Source organism: Nipponia nippon, unplaced genomic scaffold (genome assembly GCF_047370975.1).
Source record: "Nipponia nippon isolate SJK-2023a ecotype South Korea unplaced genomic scaffold, ASM4737097v1 scaffold_6, whole genome shotgun sequence".
Classification (NCBI taxonomy): Eukaryota; Metazoa; Chordata; class Aves; order Pelecaniformes; family Threskiornithidae; genus Nipponia; species Nipponia nippon.
This window is the reverse complement of record NW_028262380.1, coordinates 49114685-49137058: the sequence shown is the minus strand read 5'-3', so window position 1 is coordinate 49137058 and position 22374 is coordinate 49114685. Positions and strand designations below refer to the sequence as shown.

Genomic DNA, 22374 nt, shown 5'->3' with positions numbered 1-22374 from the left:
TACCTCAAGTTAAAACAGGTCTGGCGTAAGTGTGCTACATACTGATATTTTAGTTTGCTTATAATACAAGAGTGTTGCTGGGGTTTTTCTTCACAGTACTGTTGAGCACTGCATGCAAAATCCTACTTTTAAAAGACACAGCTTTAAACAAAAACACTGCGTTTTGTGAAATGTTTGGAGCTGAGCCCCAGTTTGACGCGACTTGTGCAACATTGCAAGCTCGGATCTCCAATCTTAGAAACCTTATGGGCAGGTATTTAACTCCATCCCTGCTACTAACACACCTGATAGTGCACTCAAGTGAACCAATTTCTTAAATGTCCTCCAAACCCACACCAAAACACCAAGTTTGTCAGGCCCACCAAAGCCATGATTACAGCAGGACTAAACCAGCACTAGAAGCTTGTTTAAAATTAACTGTACCCTGGAAAAGTCAGGGCAGACATAGCAAGGGTAATGCAGATCAATGTATTGGCAAAACTACACTGGGCAGCTTGCCTGAAGCAAGCTTTGTCAGTCTCTTGCTGCTGAACCTGAAATTAATAGTAATAAAAAGAGAGCTCAGATATTTGTCTAAGAGCAGCTGCTTGCTCCCATAAAAGCCACAGAAGGAGCACAGAAAATTCTCACGGGAGAGCATCTATTCTGTGTCTCGTGTCAAGTACTAGTTTACAAAACATCAGCCTATTTATAGTATCTGTCTAAGTGTGTACTTGAACTTGAAAGTGTTAGCACCTTTCTTCTATAATCTATATTTAGCCATGGTAGTCTAACTGTCATGGTAAGCAAAGCAGGTTTGGTGGGAGCAAATCCTAATAAGGTATCCCCCAGTACTGAAAATAACTGAGTCACAGTTGTAATATTTAAACTATTTATAATACCATTAAACAACAGTTCATAAGAAACCACTGTGGAAACCTGTTTTCAGTAACATTGCTGTTTTCTGTGACAGATTAACCTTAGTGTTGAATAACCCCAAGCCATAGCAGAGCCCATTTTTTTCAGTACTTTCATTAATTTCTTGTCCACGTCTCCAGAGGTAATTCTACGAAATTTAAGATTCCTGTTTTGACTTAAATTTGCAGGCCTATATTTCATCTTTATTTCAAATACTATCCAACACTGTCCTGGTCTCCAGTATAATTAACATTTTGTTCAGCCACCTTACTTTGGCCATCAACAACCTGCCCCCCCCCCAACAGTTACATTTTACAAAACAATTACTCAGTACATCTGCTCCTGCAAAAAGGCTTGCACAGGTGTAAAAAAGATAGTCTTAGGAAAAGACATTGGACTCACATATTCATCTAACTCAGAGAATAATCACTAACTGTAACAGGCAACACAGTATTCTCATCAATTAAAGTTTCTGAAGCCATTTTTACTTTTTATTTTAATTATGTGGCTATAAAACAGGACACAAGTTTTAGGCAATTGGCACCTGGTCCTCCAAACGAATAGTCAGTGGAATGGAGGTAAAGGCACCTTCCCAAAGACTATATGAGTGAGACAGCTCTCAATTTATCTGAATTAGGCTATTAGTACTGCCATAGACTGTCAACAGTATCTCATGAAATTCTAGGCTTTGAAGCTTTTCTGAGATAACATTTTGCAATCAAAAATACTGGCACGTGAATATAAGCCTAGAACTTTATTTCAATTAGCTTGCATGCCCTCCAGTTAGTAACTTGTTTCCTGCGTTGTTGTCTTTTACTTGGTAGTACATTCTTCTCTCATGTCTAAGCAAATAAAACTCTCCCATGACTGAATAAAATATAATCAAGTTCCTGTAGTTGTGCTGCTCCAGAATAGATAGACTTTAATTTAACTACTTGTATTTCAATAATGATATTTTAATTATATATATACATGCAGAAAGAGAGAGAGAGAGCAGGAACAACTTTTAGAGTACTTAGCTGTGTACTAAAAAAACCAAGACATAGCTGTTACACAGAATTGTACAATAAAATCTGAAAGCTATAAAGATTTAGCAAGACTTATGAAAAAGGAATAATCTTGCTATCTCTTAATAGTGCAATACAAAATAATAGGTTTGGTTAGCCAGTCATGCTGCTACACTTTTTTATTTAGCTCCAGCTACATAAATCCAGGCCCCTAGGAAGAATGGAAAGACAGCGAGGTTTAACATTTTACACTTCCTCAGTGCTCTTTGGGACAGTTTTTCAATAAATTAACAACAATTTAACAGGAAGTTATTACATTATATAATGAAGAGTGGCTTCTGCATGGCAGGTTTAAAGCACAGTGCTACACTCTCTGGCTTCCTTTAGAAAATGCCTTTTCTCATCAGATAAACCCATATCATATTGTCCAAAAGCAACGAAATGCATTGAGAAACAGAAACATTCAGCACACAGGAAACATTAAACATTGAAAGCATCCACATCAGAGAGCCCAGCTTCACAGAGAGAATTCTCAAACTTGCTTTTCAAAGGCAGAACCAACAGACGTTACCTGAAGAACCAAGCGGACGGCTGCGGATTTGTTCTTTCTTCAGAGCATACTTTTGCTTTAGGCAGGTGACACAAAATTTTCCAGAAGACAGTAGTGTAGAGAGCTAAATAGGCTCCTAGGGAAGACCCTGGTTCAGGGGAGAGGGAAAAAATGATACCGTAAATTTGTGTTGAATGCTGTCTTTTTCCCCTGAAAAAGGAAACCCTGAAGAGAGGAGGTGTTACAGCCCTGACAATTGCTTTGATGAGCGATCCCTTCAGATTATTATGTTCCATCTATCTGAGGTATAAAAGTTATCAGTGCAACATAAAGCCCCTTTCCAGAAAGGAAAAGCTAGAGATCTCCAAGCATTAGCAGGAACGATGATCCTGAAATACAACGGCAGAGAAGGAAGAGAAAAAACATTTTTGATTCCCTAGTGCTTTCAAGGGTTATTCTGAGGGTCATCATCACTTTCAGAGATGGTACTTCTGTGCAGGCTCTATCGTGCCATGTAAAGTGCTTTAAAAGTTTTAATTAAAGAAACCAGCCTGAGGGCAGTTGCTTATTAGAAGTAGGAAGTAGTTTCAGCTGTCTGAGTGGGAAAGCTGAAGGCAATTCCAGGATGTTTGGAGGCAGTTCAAATAAGTTTCAAGAAATTTTCAGGATTCTTATATAGTTGGATGCTCTTACTGACCCTGTCATTATAAAAACAAAGTTTATTTAAAAAAAAAAAAAGAATGTGTTTATGGGAATAAAACTGTTAGTCTGAGTAACCTCTAATATGGTTCTCATTAGCAAGGTGTTACCACAGCTTTCTTGAGTAGTAGCTGGTATTCCTTTGGGTAATATTAACAGCTGCAATCAGAGACTGTTAACTATTACCCAGATTAAATACCTTGTCATTCAGATTTATGTAATTGGGGGGAGGAAATACAGATGAATTTCCTTCTAGCACTCATAGGTCAAGTATTTATTGTAACTGAGCTAGTATAAGGGGCTTGAACCATGTCATAAGCTTGAACGAAAGCAAGATAACTTAATATCTCTTCTGCAGCTCTGCTCAGGTCAGGTTCTTCACTGTTTCTATTAAGCAAAGCAATGAGCCTACACATGTTATTTTGCAGAATTACCCCTTAGCAGAAGCAGTACTAGAAAACATCTTAACAAACAAAAATTTCTCAGCCAGAACGTCTCCTCAATTATCATCTTCAGTGTTGCTCAGAAGGCTACCGTGCAATAAAACTTATCCTAATTCAGCAGGAAACCTGAAGACCCATGTTATTTGTAGAAAAAATGCCTAGAGTTATAATACTCAATCAGTTGCATGAATATTAATATATTCTGAGGGCCTTAATCTAGAGAGTTCTCAAACTTTGCAGACTTGTTCAGCATTATGCTCATCAGGCCTCCTGGGAGCATGCCTCAATGACACAGAACTGAAAACAGTTGCTAGAGCTGAGGAAAAGCTCGTACCAGTTCCTGACGCTGCTTGCCTGCAACTATGCACAATTTAACAGCGGAATTTGGGAAGGGGGGCATTAGGAAAAAACACAAACTCCCGTGTACAAGGCTGTAGAGGAAAAGCAGCGTGCTAAGGCTCCGCAGGCAGAGCCTGGCCAGGTGCACGCAGCAGACTGCATCGCTGCCTTCCCCTGGGAGCCCGGGCTGCTGCAGGAACCGCTCCTTCAGCCTCCAATTTGGTGTGTTAATGATGCTGCACACAAAACCTGATGCTCCCTAGCAACTGCTGCTAGACAGGGTGTGGCCTTCTGGATTTTTGTTAATGCTGCTACTGATAAAAAAGCCATCACTTTATTGTCTGATCAACCAAGTTAGCCAATCTGAAAAGGTAAAAACAATCGCAGGGGTTTGGCTTTTCACTCAAGACTTCAGAAGTAGTAAAAAAATGCTTTGAAATCTCAGACTCTGCTTGGGATCTCTTTATAAAAAGTCAGGTCTTTCTTAGTTTTGCCCCCTGACTTGGTGGCAGCTTCAGAAATGCAGACTGGGCTTTCCCCTGTGCAATTCTAGAGGATGGGGCACCGAGCATCATGCCGCAGTTTCGGCGTGTGCCAGCTCTGGGGGCCCCTCTCACCACACAGCCCTGTCCCCACCCCAGCTGCGATACCAGCTTTTGTACAGCCTTGACGAAAACCAGATCAGAAATAACCCTTTCTTAGGAGGTTTATTTTGAAGCTCAGTCAGCTAACTGCTCCTTTTTTTTCTATGATGTGGTGACGCCGGGGGCTGGTGTGCTGAGCCTGCCTGAGAACAAGCGGCCAAGGAAGCCGGAACTTCCTAAATCCAGCCTGCTATCGAACCTAGCGTACGGCAGGTTGCGTTTCATATAGCCTCCCAAAGGCTCAATTAATTTCTGTTAAATGGTTGTTAAAGGAAAGGTAAAATAGAGACTCCTGAACAGTTGGCAGAAGTCACATTGACCTTACTAGGGCTAGGACTTCACCCATTTAAATAAAAGGGCAATCAAATATTTCTTGTGGTGTCGTCATAAACTTACCTGTCCCATGGCTGCCGTAAAGCCTTCCAAGCGGGATATGGCCTGATCTTCTAATGCAGAAGATGAAAGACCATGCATCTCTTAACTTTTACTTTCCAGCAGGAAGGAAAGTGTAAAACTTCGTTCATTTTTTCCTGTCGGACACTTGGATTTTAAGCACTTGATATTCAGGGCTGAGTCTCTGAGCGGGGGGAGAAGTTTGTGCCATGAAATTCAGATCTGTTCTACATCTTCTGGATCTGAGTTTTAGTTTCACCTCCGCTTTTCTTTCAGTGTTTGTATTCCATACACAGTGTTAGCTGCTTTTTGTTGTTATACTTCCAGGAAAGTCATTGAGTATCTTCTGATAAATGCTGAATTACATACTTAGGTCCATGTTTGTGCTTATTTCTGAAATCTGTAACTGTAGTTCCTAAAAGTTCAACTACATCAACAAAACCCACAGCATTCACTTTTTTCATCATCTCTCTCTACTTAGTAAAATTCAGCAGGCGATCCAGGTGAATAACACGCTGAGGATTACAAAGGATTTAAGCAAACTGGCTGCAGAGCTCAGCTTTGGCCTGAAGTATTATGATGGAAGAACTACAAACATTGTGTTGTTTAAATTGTAACACTAAAAATAGTCCCCCTTTAAAATCTTGTGGCATAAGAAAAGCTGATAATTGTTTAAAAGGTATAGGATAAACTGAATTTTTCAAGTAACTGCCTTAAGTTTGTATTCAGATAATTAAATCCGATGCTTTGGAACAACTACATGAACCAAGGAGGAATTTTTATTGTTATACACCCATAGAATCTAGATACACTGTAGGAGGATTTTCTCTTTGAAGCAGTAGGTATTTGTCATGGGCGGTGTCAAGATACTGAACTTGATGAACAAATTGCTTAATGACATGTTTTCCTACTTCTCCCCCCCATCTGTCTCTCTTTACCTAAAATAGGTTACAATCTTGTCTATCTTATTTTTTAATGAAAAGTAATTACGACATGTTTCATTAAGATCCATCTATGACAATTCTAGTATCGGAAGTATAGTAGGGTAAACACACTAGGCTTTCATTGATGAAGTCCTAAATTCTTTTCCAGAATAGCTCCCATGCGATATGAATTTCATTATTTAAATATGGTTTCTAATGGCCGCAATTAGTAGTCTCTGTTTAAAGGAAGACCAGAACCGAAATGTCAGACATTTCTGCCTTTTAGGTTGTGAAAGAAAATATTTCTACCAAACCAAATACAAAGAAAACCAGTATCTGACAACACTGAATGCTTGAAGCCCCTCTCACACTCTACTTTTTCATCAGCTACAAGCTTCCTATATAATCTTAGATACTACAGCCACTAAAGAATTCAGGTGCCTGAAATCTGGGTAAGACAGTAACCAACCTTTGAGGCTTTATCTGCACTGACATCAAAGCCTGCCCTTCAAACCATCCCTCACCTGAACCAACTAGCAGCCACCTGCACTGGAAGTCATATCTCAGCCCCTGGGAGCGATTCAGCCCAGCCTCAGGAACGAGTATCACCTGGAGTGACCTTGCCCACCAGTTTGCTCTGGTGTGGTCCTCTTACGCTGTAGACTTCAAACTGTAGTGCTACAACATTGTGTTCCTGGCTCACAGCTGTGGCTTGAAATTCGAGATAAGCATGGAAATAAAAGCAAGGCTGATTAGCTAAGAGCCCCTGCTGGGGGAAGTAGGCAGCATGGAACTAGTTCCTGTGGCTCTAAGGTAAGGTGTGCATTAGGGAGTCTTGGGCTGACCGGACCCTAAATAATGGCTTTTTATGAACCTGTTGAAACTTGCATCAGAAGAAACTTGCACCAGAGCTATGAGTTAGGTGTGTTATCTTGTGTGGTGCCAGGAAAACAATAGATGCCTTGGAGATTGCTCTTAATAAATGGTATGTTGGATTAGAAAGTAGCCATTACATGTGAATGCTGAAGACAGAGGCTTTCTAAGAAGTCTCTTTTTTTCTCCCACATTCTTGGAGCTGTTTTCAGTTGGCCTCCTTTTGTGTTAGCCTAATGAAGAGCCAAATAGGAAATTAGACATATCTTTGTGCCAAGTGTTTCTGTTGGTCTGCTCTTAGCAGCTCTTGGTTCAGCATGGGGTTTTTGTGGACTGCTGTTTGGAGGCCCCTTTGGGAGTCAGGCAGTCTATAATGTGACCAAAGGGAAACCAAGAAAAGAAGACATCAGGCAACAGATGTCCTTTTGGCTAGGTCACTAGTGCTTCAGAGTGATGGTCAGACTTGTAACATGATAAATAGTGAGTGCATCGTACTGTTGTTATTCATTGTTGCTACTAAATGTTTCTATCTGCCTGGTATTGCTTGAAATTGGGTATTTTGAAGTATTTCAATATGTCTGGAGCAGCAAAAGGAGGGGGGAAAAAAGAACAATTTTAAGTGTATACCTAGAATCAATTGTGCTCTGATTTGTGTAGCCTGAAATGGTTATATATTGGCAAAAAGCTATCTGCAGCAAAACACTTGTTCCAGTACTGCAAATTGCAGGTATGGCTCTCTGATCCTTGAAGGTATTTACTGAGTCAGAGGGAGAGACTTATAATCCTGACTTCAATGGTACTACACTGATTTACATCAGCCAAGGAGCCTCTGTGAGCTTTTTAGCCTTATCTGCTTGACAACTTGTCCATCTTCTCATGTGACTTGGCTGTTTTTTGTTCTTAGGCTCTAGTCTTCTGCACATTAGTGGGTGTCATGGTAACTGAGGAGCAACCACATGCAGTAGGCTAGCAAAAAAACTCAGGACTGCTGAAGGTTAAGAAATAACTGAAAGGAATATTTCAGTAGTGTAAAAAAACAAGAAAGATGCTTCAAACTGATCTTTGTGTTTTTCTTTTTTTTTTTTTGTAAAGTAACACAGTGGCAGTAAATGAATAGCACAGCTGGAATGTCTAACAGCAACGTGATGGTTCAGTGAGGCACATTGGCAAGCAACAGGGTATGGGTTCAAATTTGGGCAGTTTTTACTGCCTATGTAGGAAGGCAGCTGAAGGCAGCAAATTGTGGAACTGTTTAGGTTCATGTTTTGGCATGTGTCTGTGGCCAGAGAAGCAAAGATGAAACTTGCCTTTGCACAGCGAGGAACCCAGATAAAACCCTTTACAGCACTTACTCCCAATGGGCATGTAAGAAGTGCAGTGGGAGCTTGCTGTGGGTGTGGGCTTGTGAGAAGGAGCTGCAGGGTGGAATGTGGTTGGGGAGCAGCTTGGTGTGATGGGGGGTGCCTCAGCAAAGAGGTTCATTGTGAACTTTAATCCAGAGTGATGTGTGCTGAGGGATCACATGTCTGAGAAACACCGATTAAAAAAAAAAATCTGGTTCATGATTCAAATCCTCTTATTCTATTGATTTCTGAATAGTCTAAAGATAAGTGGCAGAAAAGGAATGAGCTTAGCCTATAACTCCTAGATCTTGGACTTTCACCTGTGCTGATATCCTCTAGCCATACCCAGGTGTCCTTGAAAAACAGGCTCTTTTCCAAGTGCATTGAAGATGGTGCACAGGAGGCATCTTCATAACTGCAGGATCTTAGGGATGTTAGAAACTCTTCTAACTTTGTCTCAGCCAACAAATGTCTCTACTTTAGCCAACTGCTGATGGTAGTTCAGAGTTCCCATGTCATGGAGGGAAAGTGTGGTTTCTTCAAAAGAAGCTTAGAATAACAAATGCATCCTGGTCCTAGGTTAGTTATCCTTTTTATTGGAAATGTTTCTTATTTCTGCTTTGCATTTGTCTAGCTTCAGCTTTCATCTATTGGATCTTTTAATATAGACTATAGATTCAAGAACTCTGTGGTTAAAAAAAAAAAAATCTCCCAGTGCTGAGGCATGTAAAATGCTACAATTTCAACTGGAACGTGTCACATGGCAAAATAATACCTGAAACATAGTATTGTTTTTTGTATATAAATCATTCTTCACTGAGGCAGATTTGTACTTAGAGAATTACAGGCTTTGCATAAGGTATCTGTCTGGAAACCTCTTCTAATGGCACCCAAAGAAAGTAGTTTAGAGCTGTAGGCACATCCAATGCTGAAAGAACATTTACAGGAGTGAGGTGCTGCAATCAGAAGCCCTTTTCTTTCTCTGTTGGTCACTTTCAGACTGGACAATTTGAAATCACTGTGGTGTTCTGGTTTTCTTTCACAATAAAATTAGTAACTGCTCTGCTTGCTTACTTTCTATCAGTCACTAGAAACTACATCCATCTATATAGATAAAGGAAGCTATCACAATGAGTAGATGTCATCTAATTTCAGTGCCTTTATTATGTAATAAGGATTTCATGAGACAGCAGTTGGATTCTTTGGCTCTTTTTCTTCCCTTGACTCTTCTCCTGGGCTACCACACCAGGATCTTTCTTGCACGCTTTCTTTTGGATGTGAATTCAGTCAGCCTTGGCTTCCCACCCCTTCCCATCCCAGTATTTCCCTTGGGTTAACTGCCTTCAACAGTACAGGTGGACACGTTTGCCTCTACCTGAAGCACATTGGTTTAGGCATGATCTTGGGATTGAGAACATGTATATTTTACTGGGAAAAGAATAACAACCCTGTTGGCTTTATCTCAAGACTAATGATGAATACAGGCCTAAACATGCTTGTGCAATCTATGTATAAAAATAATCTTCTGCCCCCCTCTGCTTATCGACATCCAGTGGCGCTCTCTTTCAGATGCTGCAAAGTTGAAATGCTCTCTGCTGCTCTTAGCAGCCCTGCTAAGTGTGAATCCCATCAGTAATTCACAGTGCTGACAGATCAGGTGCTGAAGCTGTTGGGTTGGGTGAGAGGAGGTGTGTGGCTCTCCCCTGCAAGCTGCATGACTGCCCACCCTGGCTGCCCAGGAGGGCAGGGTCGTAGCTGGGGCACCACTGTGCTACAGCTATGGGAGGGGAGCCTGCCTTAGGGAAGGAGAGTGTGGTGTAATGCCTCAATTGCCTTTGCCTCAGAAAAAGTAAAGTATTGAATTTGCAGCTGGATAGCAGTTGCAGTATCCTTTGAGTGGAATGAAAGATAGCTTTAAGCCGTATTTCTGCTTCTCCCCAGTTCAAACCTAGGAGGAGTAAAACCAGGCCCCAGTATAACCTGGGGCAGGCTTGTTCTGCTCTGGGTTATCCCCTGCTGCCAGCAGAAGTGGCCAAAGCTTACTGCAGCAGCCCTGTGCTGCTCCTGTGTGGAGAACTGGGGTGCAGAGGGAGGTGAAAGGGGAAGAAAAACAGAATAGCAGATTCTGCCAGGAGGAGCTCCGTATTGTATTTATAAGGCAGCCAGATTGGGTGCCAAGGATTGAGGTGCTTATGTGGTAATGGAATAAATTCTATAAATGCAGTTTACAATGGATGGGAAGATGCAAGCAATTAATTTGTTTTATTATTTTTAATTTCAGCTTTATATTCAAGTGTAAAACATTTTTATATGCACAAATGCAAGAATATACAGGCTGAAAGTAAAAACAATGTATGTGGATTTTCATATTAACCTGAAAGAAGTTAAAGGGTTATTGATGGAAGAATCGCTGGGGCAAGTGATCTTTTTTTTTGAAGCAAAAAGATGCAGGCCATGTCTGTCTGGGATCAAGGATTCTGTTAAGAAGGCAGGCAGAGAAACATCAGGAAATAAATAAGGCATAGAATTGCATGCAAGGAAACAGCAAACAAAACCGTAAATTTGGGGTCCAAGGTAAGACAAGGGTAATGAGGTGGGAAGCTACTGGGAATAAAATGCCTATGTGTGTGGATGTGGTCAAAAGTCTGAAAAGGATTTCTAGAAAAGAGGAATAAATCATCAGGTTTTTATATTTGGCATTTTGAGTAGACTGAGAGGAAGAAAAAAGACATAGATTCTGGGTAGGTCAAAGAGCTGATGTTACAAATTCCTTTGATTCAGTTCCCCAGTGTAATGTGGTAAAAGACCCTAATAATAAAACTGTAGATGCCCAACCAGTGTGTCTCCTGTGGGGGTGAACTCGCCACTTCTCCGTGCCTTCCTGATGCTTAATGAGTAAGGGGCAGACAGACAGAGATAGGATGCAGCAAGCTGGGCAGAGAACTTGCCAAGCCTTGCTTGTCAAGTTGTATTTGCCACAGTGCTGCAGGGACAGAGCCTGAAGGGGGGACTGGGACTGACTTTGGTGTAGAGGCACTTGCCAAAGCCCCCCAAGCTGCTGAGCCCTTGGAGTGGCCCTGCCTGGGCACGAGGAGGGGACAAGGGGGGCTGCTGCCAGGCACTCCTGCTTGGTGCACAGGGGTCGCATTGGGGAACAACATGACTCCAGAGCTGGCATAACCAAAGTGTCAAGTGTTACTGGTTTCAAACAACAGTTTTGGCTGGCTGTTGTTTTTGGCCTATGTTTCCCAGAACTAAACAAGTTTAGTTGGCTTTCCCGGTTGATAGCTGATGACATGGGGTCGGCAGGGAAGTGAATCACTGAGGCTACAGGAAAATTTATTTACAGGAGAACAATAATGCCATATATCAACAATTTTTAGTTCTGTCACTTAATAGCTTATCAGCCATAAGGCAGCCGCTTGGCATCTCTGTAGACTGAGAGCAATGGCCTGTCTATACCTGACTTATTTCAAGATTAAAAAGGGCTTCGTGATATTTGTATGAGAGTCATAGAAAGAGTCCTATAGAGATGAATGGTAGCTGGACTGAGGCCAAAACCATCACATGCCTCTTTGTAGTAGTTGCATAAACAGAGGATGAGTAGATAATTTTCTGCTCTCTTCTGCTCTTGTTTAAGATCTTTCTTGTCATGGATAATTATAAATCAAAAATAATGAACTTTCCCTTTAATGCATTTGAAGCTTTGGCATGAAGTGGTGTAAACAAGTTCTGAGGTCTAGTGTGTAGGAGCATTAAACCTAATTATTAATAAATAAATAAAACTTGATCAAAAACTGAGGGAGTAGTTTAGGGCTGGTGTTATTTTATGCTAATATGTATATCCATAAATAGTATTAACTCGAGTCTCCTGTGACTAATCTTGTGTTCGCAGAATAGATGCAATCTGTGCAAAACAAATTGAACAGAAAGGAGCCAGTTTATTGTGTTGCCTGCCTGGACCTATGAGTCCTCCCCCAGACCTCAGCTCTTCCTGTGCTCCTGGAATGCACAAGGATAATACGTCGATTCATGCCTCCTTCTGGTTTTTGCTTTCAGTTCAGCAATTTGGCTCAAGTGAGGTAGCAAAAGGATCTGTCCTTTTTAGACTAGGTCTTTTACAAGTGTTTATTATATTTTTAAGTTTTCCTACAAAGCTGTTCATGACACTAAAAATTGAAAAGAATTATCTATGGTTAAATTAAGTGCTAGCAGTATGTTTAACTTTACATATTTAAATTACAGTAAAGAGGCATTTCTTTGTGCATTTTTCTGAAAATAAATCTCTTCTCTGAATTCAACTAATGCATGGCTATACAAAGCCTTGTTTTTCCTCTAGGTTATAGGCTCCTTATTTTATATCTACTTTATTATTTCTCCTTGGTTACTCCTTTTATCTGTGTACTCTGACAGTCACTACTCCACAGACAGCGATGTTCCTTGCGCGTATCCGTATAGCATCGTCATCCAAACACTGGATGAACCAGCTCCAGAAATATTTCCATTTTACTGACTCCACGAGTCCTATTTTCCCTCTTTGCTGCTTGTGAATACAGTGTTAAACCTTTTGACAGGTCTGGCTATTTAGTGACTGAAAGAAACTAGACTTCTTAAATCAACCTGCTCCTGAAAGTTGTTGTCTGATTTCTTCTGCATTTACTTTGTGTACAAACACCATACAGCCTAGCAGATAAGAAGTATCTTTTTTCCCCAAGGGAATGCTTATAGTTATTTTAGGGGAAAAAATACTGTGGTGTTCTGCTTTCTTAAACTGCCCCTATAAATTTTGCTATAAAATACCCTTAAGATTTATTTAAAAATCATGTAATACTTGGGAAAGTAAATACTGCTGTTAAACAATTGGGGCCAACCTTGCAGTCCTTACTTGAGAGAATTAAGTTTAATTTTCAGTGCTTCAAGAAGAGTCTCCTTGTATCATTTGGACTGGCCTGCATGACTAGTATCGAGTAAGACTGAAAAAGTCTGGCTGAAGATTATACTGCTCTAGTGTGCTGTGGGAGTCAAAGCCACATCTTCCTGTGGAAGAAGCTTGGGCTGTGGGTGATGTTCCCTTGGGAAGAGTTTTCCTCTGGCTACAGCACTGACCAGCACAGCTTCATCCTCTGGGGTGATCACCCTTACAGCTGATCCCACTGGCACAATGAGCCATCTCACACTCCACAGCTGCAGTGAGCCCCCAGAGTGATGGGCAGATAACTAGGGTCAGTGGTGCTCCCTGGAAAGTGTTGGGCGCCCCTTTGCTGGGGGGAGGGCAATCTGTGTGTAACCAACCTGGGCCAAACCCTGGGGAGCGAGGCAGCCAAGTCAGTGTGTCCTAGGGAAAAAGTATTTTCCCCTCCTGTCTCCATGCTGCAGGCACTGGCACCAAGACTAACTACCTTTGAACCCTGGGCTCTTCTGTTCAGTCATATGAATTACAGTTTAATATGGAATATGCACTGCAGTAAAAATCATTTCTGCAGTTGCAGGTTGGGATTCTCTCCTGGGGGTGGCAGTCAGTATCATTTTGAACCAGAGCTGGATGTGTCTAAGGCAGAGCAAAGTGTATGCCCTAAGCCAAGGGACGGCTGGGAGAGTCCCCAGCAGTGTGACTGGAACTGAAAATGCTCCTTTACTTGATAGCTGGGGGGCTACACAGCAAGCCTCCAGCCACTTGCTGAAAAGACACTTTGGTTCATTGTAATACCATGCCCAAATATATATACATATTCAGGAAATCTGAACAAGGGCTTTTTGAGAATATTATTCCATCTTGTGCGTAATTCACTTGTTTCTAACAGTTTACTGGACATTTCCCTGTGGTGAGTGCTGCTTGCTCTATTCTGGAAGAAAAATGGAAAGCAGGAAAGCGTGCTGGTACTTTAATCCAGAAAGGGTTATGCTTATTCTTGATAGATACAATCTGATTACAGTAAACTGAATAATAAAAGTTGCAGCTAATCTGTGGCAAATGGTAACCCCAGAGGTCTGAGGCAGATAAATTATTGCTACCATTACATCTATGTTGCTACTATTACATCTATTTGCTATAGAGATTGGAGAGACTGTAAAAATCTTTTCCAGGTGTTATTTGGACTTGTTGTAAAAGAAACAATTTTCCAACAAAAAGCCCAATGACATCCCTGAGAGCAGAAAGCCAATGAAACTAAACTACTATGTATGTTTTTAAAAAAAAAAAAAAACAAAGGAGGGGGGGGCGGCTGAATCTGCTAGAATGACTTGAATAAGGAATTAATTGAACTGCTTCTTCTGTTGGGGAAATCTGCTAGTTTTGATGCCTTGTCATGCAAATCCCAATGACAGCAGCATAACATATGCTATTTGCTTCTTATTTCAGGTTGTAAAATAGAACAGAAGTCTGATTACAACAAGCAAATCCCAAGTATATTCATGAAACCTGTCAAATCTGGTAAACATCAGGGATCATAAGGCAAGTCGTCTACTCTGTGTGTGTGTGCATTATACAAGTGTATAAATCTCTTCAGCTTGTGAAGAAAATAAAAATTGAGATAATATTACCTTCCTGGTGCTGACAGTAGCATATGCATCTTCATTAGGTATTGCTTCCCAAAATTAAATATGTAACTTCAAACTCAGACTTCATTTTAGGTTTCTGTGTTGGTATTTTTAGCAGTAATATCTGAGTGGGTGTTTTTATAGTAGGCTTTCTTTCCTCTATTTAAAAGAGCCTAAGTATCAAACATTAGCTTTTCCTGTCAATTAAAGTAAGAATAAATAAAACTTGAGTTGATTGGGGCAAAGAGGAAAGTTAACTAAACTAATACATTTCATTCCACTTCTGGACTTGATGTTAGTATGCTTTCCATATATGGAAAAATACTTTTGTTTCAAAACTTTCTTCCAAAATATGTTGAGAAGTCCCATTTCAGTAATTTTTAAAGCTTTTGCAGAAGTTAAAAACCACTGAAATGTCTATATTTAGAAGTGTTTGGTTTTGAGAAATCATCCTTTTCATGCAAGAGCAGCTAGTCAAAAGATGTCCTGATCCTTCTATTGAGAGAGCTTCTTTTTTTTTTTAAATCAAAATTAGCTGAATAAGAGCTAGAGGTACTCATGATCTCTTCTATTTGAAAGTTACAGCACACCTAACCCCTTCAAAAAAGGGGGAAGGAAAGAAGCAATATCTTTGTGCCAAAATCTTCTTAGTGTGTATCAAATGGCTTCCTGTGTCTTTAGGTGCCCAAATTAGCAATTTTTGTTTCTCCAGTTGCCAGAACCCATCTGTCAATTCTCAAACTACAGTAATGCATTGCTGGTATAAAAAAAACCATTGAAAAATCTGGTAATAAAAAAAAGGCAATTTAATATACAAATAAAAACCTGTAGGAGAGTGCAAATTGGGCTGTGATAATGCACTACTGAAATAATCCCCAACTTGTGAGTGTCTGTGCAATTGTGGCTCTCATACCAGTGTGGTGCTGCTGCTCAGGGGCCTGGGTGTGGAAAGGAGGTGCAGTTTGCTCCAGGGCGATGCTGTGTTTATAACTTTTCTTATTGTAAGTGTTATTTCAGGTGTGCTTTTAGCCTTTGTTAGCAGAGAAAGATGATTTCCTGTAGTGCAGAAAATAGCAATAGCACTAACATACATACAAAATGTGTCTATGACCGTTTTCATGATTGCATGAATGAACTGACCTTGGGCTTTGTTTTGCATTGTGAAGGAGGGTGATGATGATGCATGTCCCCTGCTATGTGCCCCTCTGCAATATCTGCTTATGTGCTTGGAGGGTTGTGTAGTAGCAGGGAAGCCCTCTCAGCCCTCAACATGTGGGATCCCACCCAAAATCAGGCCAGGGAACTGATCTAGCATAAAACCAGACCTGAAGCAACCATGTGCTAGGAGGGCACAGCGACCTGTGGGAGAGCAGCTGATGTTGTCCATTGCTGTTGTGTCAGACCATGCCACTACTATTTCTTTACCTACCAATATTCACATAAAGTATGACTTAAGCCCTTCTTAAAACCTAAGCACAGAGTTAGTGCTTAGGATGTGTTTCCAGATATGTTGATAATAATGTTGGTTCAGGATTTGTCCTTTGCCCATCCTTCATCTTGTCTCCCCTTGCCAAACCAGCTGCTCCATGTCCTTTTGCAGCCTCCTTTTAGTGCACATTGGAGGAGCCCCTGGTCCGTGGGGCAGCACACAGAGGCGCGGTGGTGCCAGTGGGGCAGAGCAGGGCACAGGTGAGCACCTGGGGTTGGGAGAGTAATTCTGTGTTACTCCCCGAGGTGTCAAAACAGATTCTGGGGCTCTGTAGTCAAGTCGTCTTTTGTACTTCCCTAGAGATCTAGGCAAGTGTTGCCCCAAAATACAGATTGTAAGAGTCTGTACTTGTACCAAAGGCAAGTTTCTTGCTGATGTGATGTTTAGGTGAGAGAGAGGAGGAGAGGACTAGTTTCTGCCTGGTCATTGCTACGATGCTCTCATATTGAGGTTGTTTGAACATTAAAAGCATTACATAGAATCAAGATTGACTTGAGCTTTCTGGATACCCCTGGGCCATTCTGCTCCCCCCTAATGAAACTGTCTGTTGCAAACATGGGTGAAAGTAATGCTCTGCTTTATTAATCTTCTCTAAATCTCTATCTGGAAATACCTGTCTCTTTTTTTTAACCTTTTCCTTTATATCCACTGAAAATTATTTTAGCAGCTTTATCAATTTGGAGACTCCTATTTTGGTGCTTAACTGGAATAACCTGAGGAGTGATTGATTATTAAAGAAAGATGGCTAGAGTCACCCAAGGAGAAACCATGGAAGTGTTCACCAATTTCACTGGAGCCAGAATTTGACTATTGAAAAAGACACTTTGGAATATCCAAACAAAAATATAATGAAATATAATGCAGATTTTTTTGTTTAGGTAAAATTAATTTCAAAGCACTTCTGTAATTTGGAAAGGCTACTACACTAGCCTTCAGGTTTTGTTGCCTGAATTTTAGCTAGCCGAGAAGAGTAACATATCCACATACCATATATATCTTTGTACATCTTTTTCTAAGGCCTGAGTAATCTTGACATCAACAACAAATAATTAGCACCCATTGACTTGAATGGATTAGCAGGACTATCGGAAAAAGAACCTGTAGACACTAAATAAACCTTTATTAGAAAAGGGTCTTTAAAATCTCACTCTTACATACAGCTGAGCAATATTATGAATTTGAAATATTTAAATTACAAAATCATTTGAAACAGCTATTTGATAAAACAATTGCACATACAGCAATTCCATATACAGAAAGTAAATGAAAGTTTGGGGTTTTTTTATAGCCCTCCATCAGACTTAGCATTGCAAAGCAATTTACTTTATCTCACAGATCAACGGTTATCTATGGATCCATGAGTTACAACTACCTAGAAACTAAAACCAACATTCTTTTTTGCTGAGGTTAATGTAAGGGTTAGTGCTTGACAAGTGCATGACTATTATGGTATTAATTAACTGCTGGTGATGCCAGTAATCTCATGTTTGTAACTTTGTGGAGGAGTTATTTCTATTTTGTTGAAACAAATCTCTGTTAAGATACTGATTTTTAGCATATGTAGGAGAGATGCTTGTTCTTAATTACCCTTGTTTTCATCCACATATTTCTCAAACAGTTCCTCCTTTGGCTTTTCTGCATTCTGTAGGACCAAAAGTGCTCACGCTGTAAACTAGATGTCAAATTGTCTTGAACAGTGCTGGATAACTGCTGAAATAATTTAAGAAAATGGAAGAAGAGGTAACTGTTCCTTAGGGATCGTGACATCTGCTAAATATTTTGGAGTAATACATAGTGCAAGTGACTTCCTATTTGTATGCTTTTTCTCAAATTCTACTGAGGGATAAAAACTTGAGTTATCAGTTGGTGGTAGATCTTGCAAGATGACGGTGAGATGGGTCAGCTCAGATGAGGCTGATGATGAGGATATTACAGCAGAGGCATAAATACTGTGTAGTGTAGGGTGATATTAAAATAATTTTTAGAATCTGCTAGTATCTTATCTGCTGTCTGGTTGCCCTACTCTGTTTTGTGGATTAGTGGACCTGACTGTGTGCATCATTTAAGGAAAATTAAGGTGCATCAACAGAAGGTGTAAAGGTAATACTTGTAAACCGAAATATTATGATGCTTTGGCTGTACTAATACAGGAATAAAATAGTCTAAATCCCCTGTAATTCAATCCACCTACAAGATTAAAATATTGAGATAAACTGTGTGTAAAAGGAACTGACCAGGAACTGATGACAAGTGTAAAACAAACAAGAGTGCAATGGGCACATAAGTAAGCAGGAGAGGGAAATTCCAAATGGGGTGAAGAAGAGGAGCCAAGGCAGTGCCCATGCTGGAGCTGCACCCACGAACCTGAGGTCTGCAGAAAGATTCAGCTGTAATGTGAGTGGATGCTGGGCAGTGGCTGTGCCAAATGCAGAAGTTGACATAAAAATGAAGATCAAAGAAAGACCAGAGGGGTGAGATGGGGCAGTGCAGAGCCGGGGTGAGGTATCAGATGAATGAGTGAACCCCTCCATAGTTTAAGGCTAGCATTTCTGTTTGGAGGGGAAGAATAACCATAATGTAAAGATGTTTAGGGAAAATAGAAATACTAAAAATAGTATTTGTCTAGTACTAAAGGAATCTCTTAGAAATATCCATAACTATATTGCAATGCAAATTATTTGACAAGTGGTCTGTTTCACATGGGGAGGATAAGATTTGATGAAATGCTATCTTTTTCAATAGCAACTCAGCAATTGAGACTTGTATTTTTTAAAAGCAGCAGATCCAGACAATTTGTATCCAAAATTGGCCAAGAAAGTGTCCAAACCATTTTTTGTGTTTTGCAATGCTTGGCAAGTTCCAGAAGAGGAAAAGAAATTTCCTGGCATGCCAGATTTTGGAGATGGTAAATGGCATAACCTGGATAATTATAAAGCTCTCACCTAGACATTAGTTCTGAGCAAAATTGATTTTAAAGCTTGATGTAGAAATTGATTAATCATGAACTCTAGAATGCTTATTAATGTGAGTTTACAGAATATGCATTCCCTCATGCTAAACTTCCATCTTTTTAAGTGAAACTAAACCTCTGAAACTTATTTGAAACTGCACAGCATTTTATCTAACAAAAGGACCATCTGGGACTAACACTAATCCCAAACAAACAACAAAATACATGCATGACATCAGCCTCTTCTCAAATGCTGTAGCAGACTGAGTTGCTGCATTATGCTATTGTAGATGCATAGCTAGGACAGGGTGAAGGATCATCAGCATGTCAGAACTAACTTATGCTATATAATGCCATTTTGGGGGGGGGGGGGTTGGGTAAGCTTCAAAAGTTTAAAAAAAAAAAAATTTAAAAAGGTGAGGAGGACTCCAATTCTTCTTTGTCCCAAGTGCGCTTCAACTCTCTCTATGGAGAAGGCAGTGGCCACTGGATGCGGAGCTGTGTGGCCTGAAGCGAGGTAGGGCAGGAGTCACCACTTGGACACAGGTATTGTGAACTGCTGGGTCACCATGGACTGCCCTCCAACCACACAGCTGGTAATGGTCTCAAAATACATCTTTTCATCTTGTAAAACATTCTCTGTTTTGGGAGTCTTCAGGTTACTGCTTTGCAAACTGTTGGAAGTCTGAGCATAACATCTTTGTTGGAAAGATGCTAACAAAACTGCTACTGGAAAACATCCACTTCCATTTTTTTAAAATTTTCTATATTTGCCTTTCACTTTTTTCCCCCTTGTGATTCCATTAGTTTAAATCAATATGCTAGAGAATGAGTTTATTGTTAGGAACTTGTGGGAATGTTTTAAAAAAAAAAAAGTTGTGAAAGATGAACTTAAAACATTTTTTCAAAGTTAAAAATCATCCAAGCAGAGAAAATTAATTTACCATCACTCATACATTAAATCCAATATTTGCAATAAATTGTTTTGGAACAATGAAGAAATCTTTTACTCTTTGAGGAAATTACTAGTCAAGTCATATTCAGTAATGAATGAATATGGTTAGCTTGTAAACATTTTTTCCTTTTATATTTTGATAAATCCTCAATTACTCACAAAGCTGAACCCTCCTCTGTATTTGTCAGCTGTTAGTGACACTTTGATGTTATCCCAGAGGCTTGGGGTGTTTGTTTGCTCTTTAACCAAGCTATGCATGATAACATATTAGTGAAATATCTTTAAAAAAGAAATGTTTTCAAGTTGAATATTCCTCAACTAGGTGGTGGTTAGAGAACAGTGATGGGCAGGGAGGAAGGTTAAATGGTGAAAGCTAGCCCAGGGTACTAATCTGTGGAGATAATAAACTGAAAGGCAATCTCAAAATAATATTTTTCCCTTCTACAATGCCTTTAATTTGAAAACCAAAAAGCATACTACAAAGACCGTGCCCTTGCTGGGCTGCAGTTGCTTCCATCAAATCCTTTGAGAGGCTTTTCAGCTGCTCTGTCTGTCCTCAGTGCTGGTCTGTCAGTCCTAGTCTGGTACCTCCTGAGCAGAAGGTCCTGTGCAAATCAGTGCACTGTTACCAAAAAGCAAACTGAAAAATAAACATTGTATAGGCATGAGCTTCACATCCACCAAACCCAGGGTAGTCCAGAATTATGGATGCTGTTTATATTAAAAAAAACCACACAAAATACAAAGAAACCCAGCAAACTTGGAACAGAAGTGGTTCTGCATGATACACAACTGAAGAACTAGACAGAAACATGGACTATTTTCAAAACATTTTTTTTTGGGGGGGAAGAGGCTTCTCCTGATTTGTGATGAATCTTATTGCAGAAGGAATTTTAAATCAGCTCTTAATCTTACTATAGTGCTTTTACTTTTTTCTTTTTTTCTTCCCCTTAGTGATGTTTTCTTTCTGAAGACTGTATGTAGCAGGACCCAACAAAAGCACTTGCTTCTCTCAGCTTTTGAGATGAATTATATTTAAATCCAGTTTATCCAAGATCTGGGGGATCGTTGGCTTGTGCGCTGCTTCCCTTTAACCAGTGCTTTGCTGTTCTGACTTCATGATTCACCATCGCTGCATATACATGGAAAAGAAAAAAAAAAAAACCACACCGGTGTCATGCTGTTGGGTTAGTTGTCTCAGCAGGAAATAATATGCAAGGGTATCTCTGGAGTCCATGAGAAGGTGTTATCAGAAAACAAATGTGTCAGCCATGCGATGCATGAAATGACCCCATCTGTGGTGCTAGATGCTGGCAGTAAGGGCTGGTCTGATTTCTCTGCTGGTTAGTGGCTATCCAGGGCATGCTTTCTCTTGTTCCCAGGTGAGGACTCGGCAATCAAATTGCCCTCTTTCCACAGGTGAGGGTAATTTTTTTACAGATGGAATTTTTGTATTAAATCTGGCCTTGTAAGAGGTGAATTTTCTTTGCCCCACTGGTTTCTGCCTAGCTTGCTTGCTCCCTAGCACTTTCTTAATAATGTATGGTTCATGCCAACATTAAAAATGCTTCATTTTTTTATTGGCTGGTTAGATTTCAGTCAGTGTTAACAGCAGGGGTTTAAACCACCTCTGAAGTTAAAAGGGCTACTCGTAATCTTAATATTTCGCATGTGTTTAAGTACCTTGCCGAACTGAGGCACAGCCTGGGAAAGGAGTATTTCTTTCTGTACGAACTTATTCGCCACCCAGAACATCTCTCCATAAGAAAGAGTCATGCTTTTTCAGACATAAAGACTAGGAGGGTGCCCAGCAGCACCCAGGTAAAACCAAACCCCCTTGGGAGGTGTGATAAAGCACAGGGGGGATTGCTTCAGGGTACTCAGCAGCCTACAAAGACCCATGCTGTGAAGGGGACAGGCTGTGCTTCTGTTTTGCTAGGGGAGTAAAGGTCCCCAGAGAAGAGATTGGTCTTGAACCTGCTTGTGCACCACAGGAGCATCAGCCCTCACCTGCTGCACCTGCCTGCCTGCTCCCTCCCTCCTGCATGCATGGGGTGGGAACCCCAGCCCCAGCGAGGCTGGGGAGATTTTGTGGTTCTCTGCTCAGGAACAATCAGGATTTTAGCACTAGGTTTCAAAGGCATATTATTTTAAATATCTATATTAAAAAGATATACACATATATATTTTTAACTTCGCTTATATACAAGGCAGGTGACCACCACCTACAAAGGAGCCTGGGCTGTCATGTCTTGCCTCTTGTGCACAAATTTGCAGCCTTGATGCTCATGAGTACAAATTTTTGCCATAATAATAGCTTTGTTTCATTTTA

General features: G+C 40.4%; 1 protein-coding gene and 1 long non-coding RNA gene across 2 annotated transcripts in view; one reads left to right on the top strand and one right to left on the bottom strand.

Annotated features, from left to right (window-relative positions):
* Positions 1-6667: 6667 nt before the first annotated feature.
* Positions 6668-19667, top strand: LOC148051455 (uncharacterized). The gene is made up of 4 exons (XR_015700077.1): positions 6668-6708; positions 14470-14562; positions 17786-17877; positions 19537-19667. It is a non-coding gene; the product is annotated as an uncharacterized LOC148051455 (long non-coding RNA).
* Positions 17241-22374, bottom strand: part of TMEM154 (transmembrane protein 154) — a 21275-nt gene continuing 16141 nt past the window's right edge. The window contains exon 6 of the mRNA XM_087737790.1: positions 17241-21174. Coding sequence (XP_087593916.1) covers positions 21159-21174 — 16 coding nt within the window. The 3' untranslated portion in view covers positions 17241-21158. The remainder of the gene's footprint in view (positions 21175-22374) is intronic.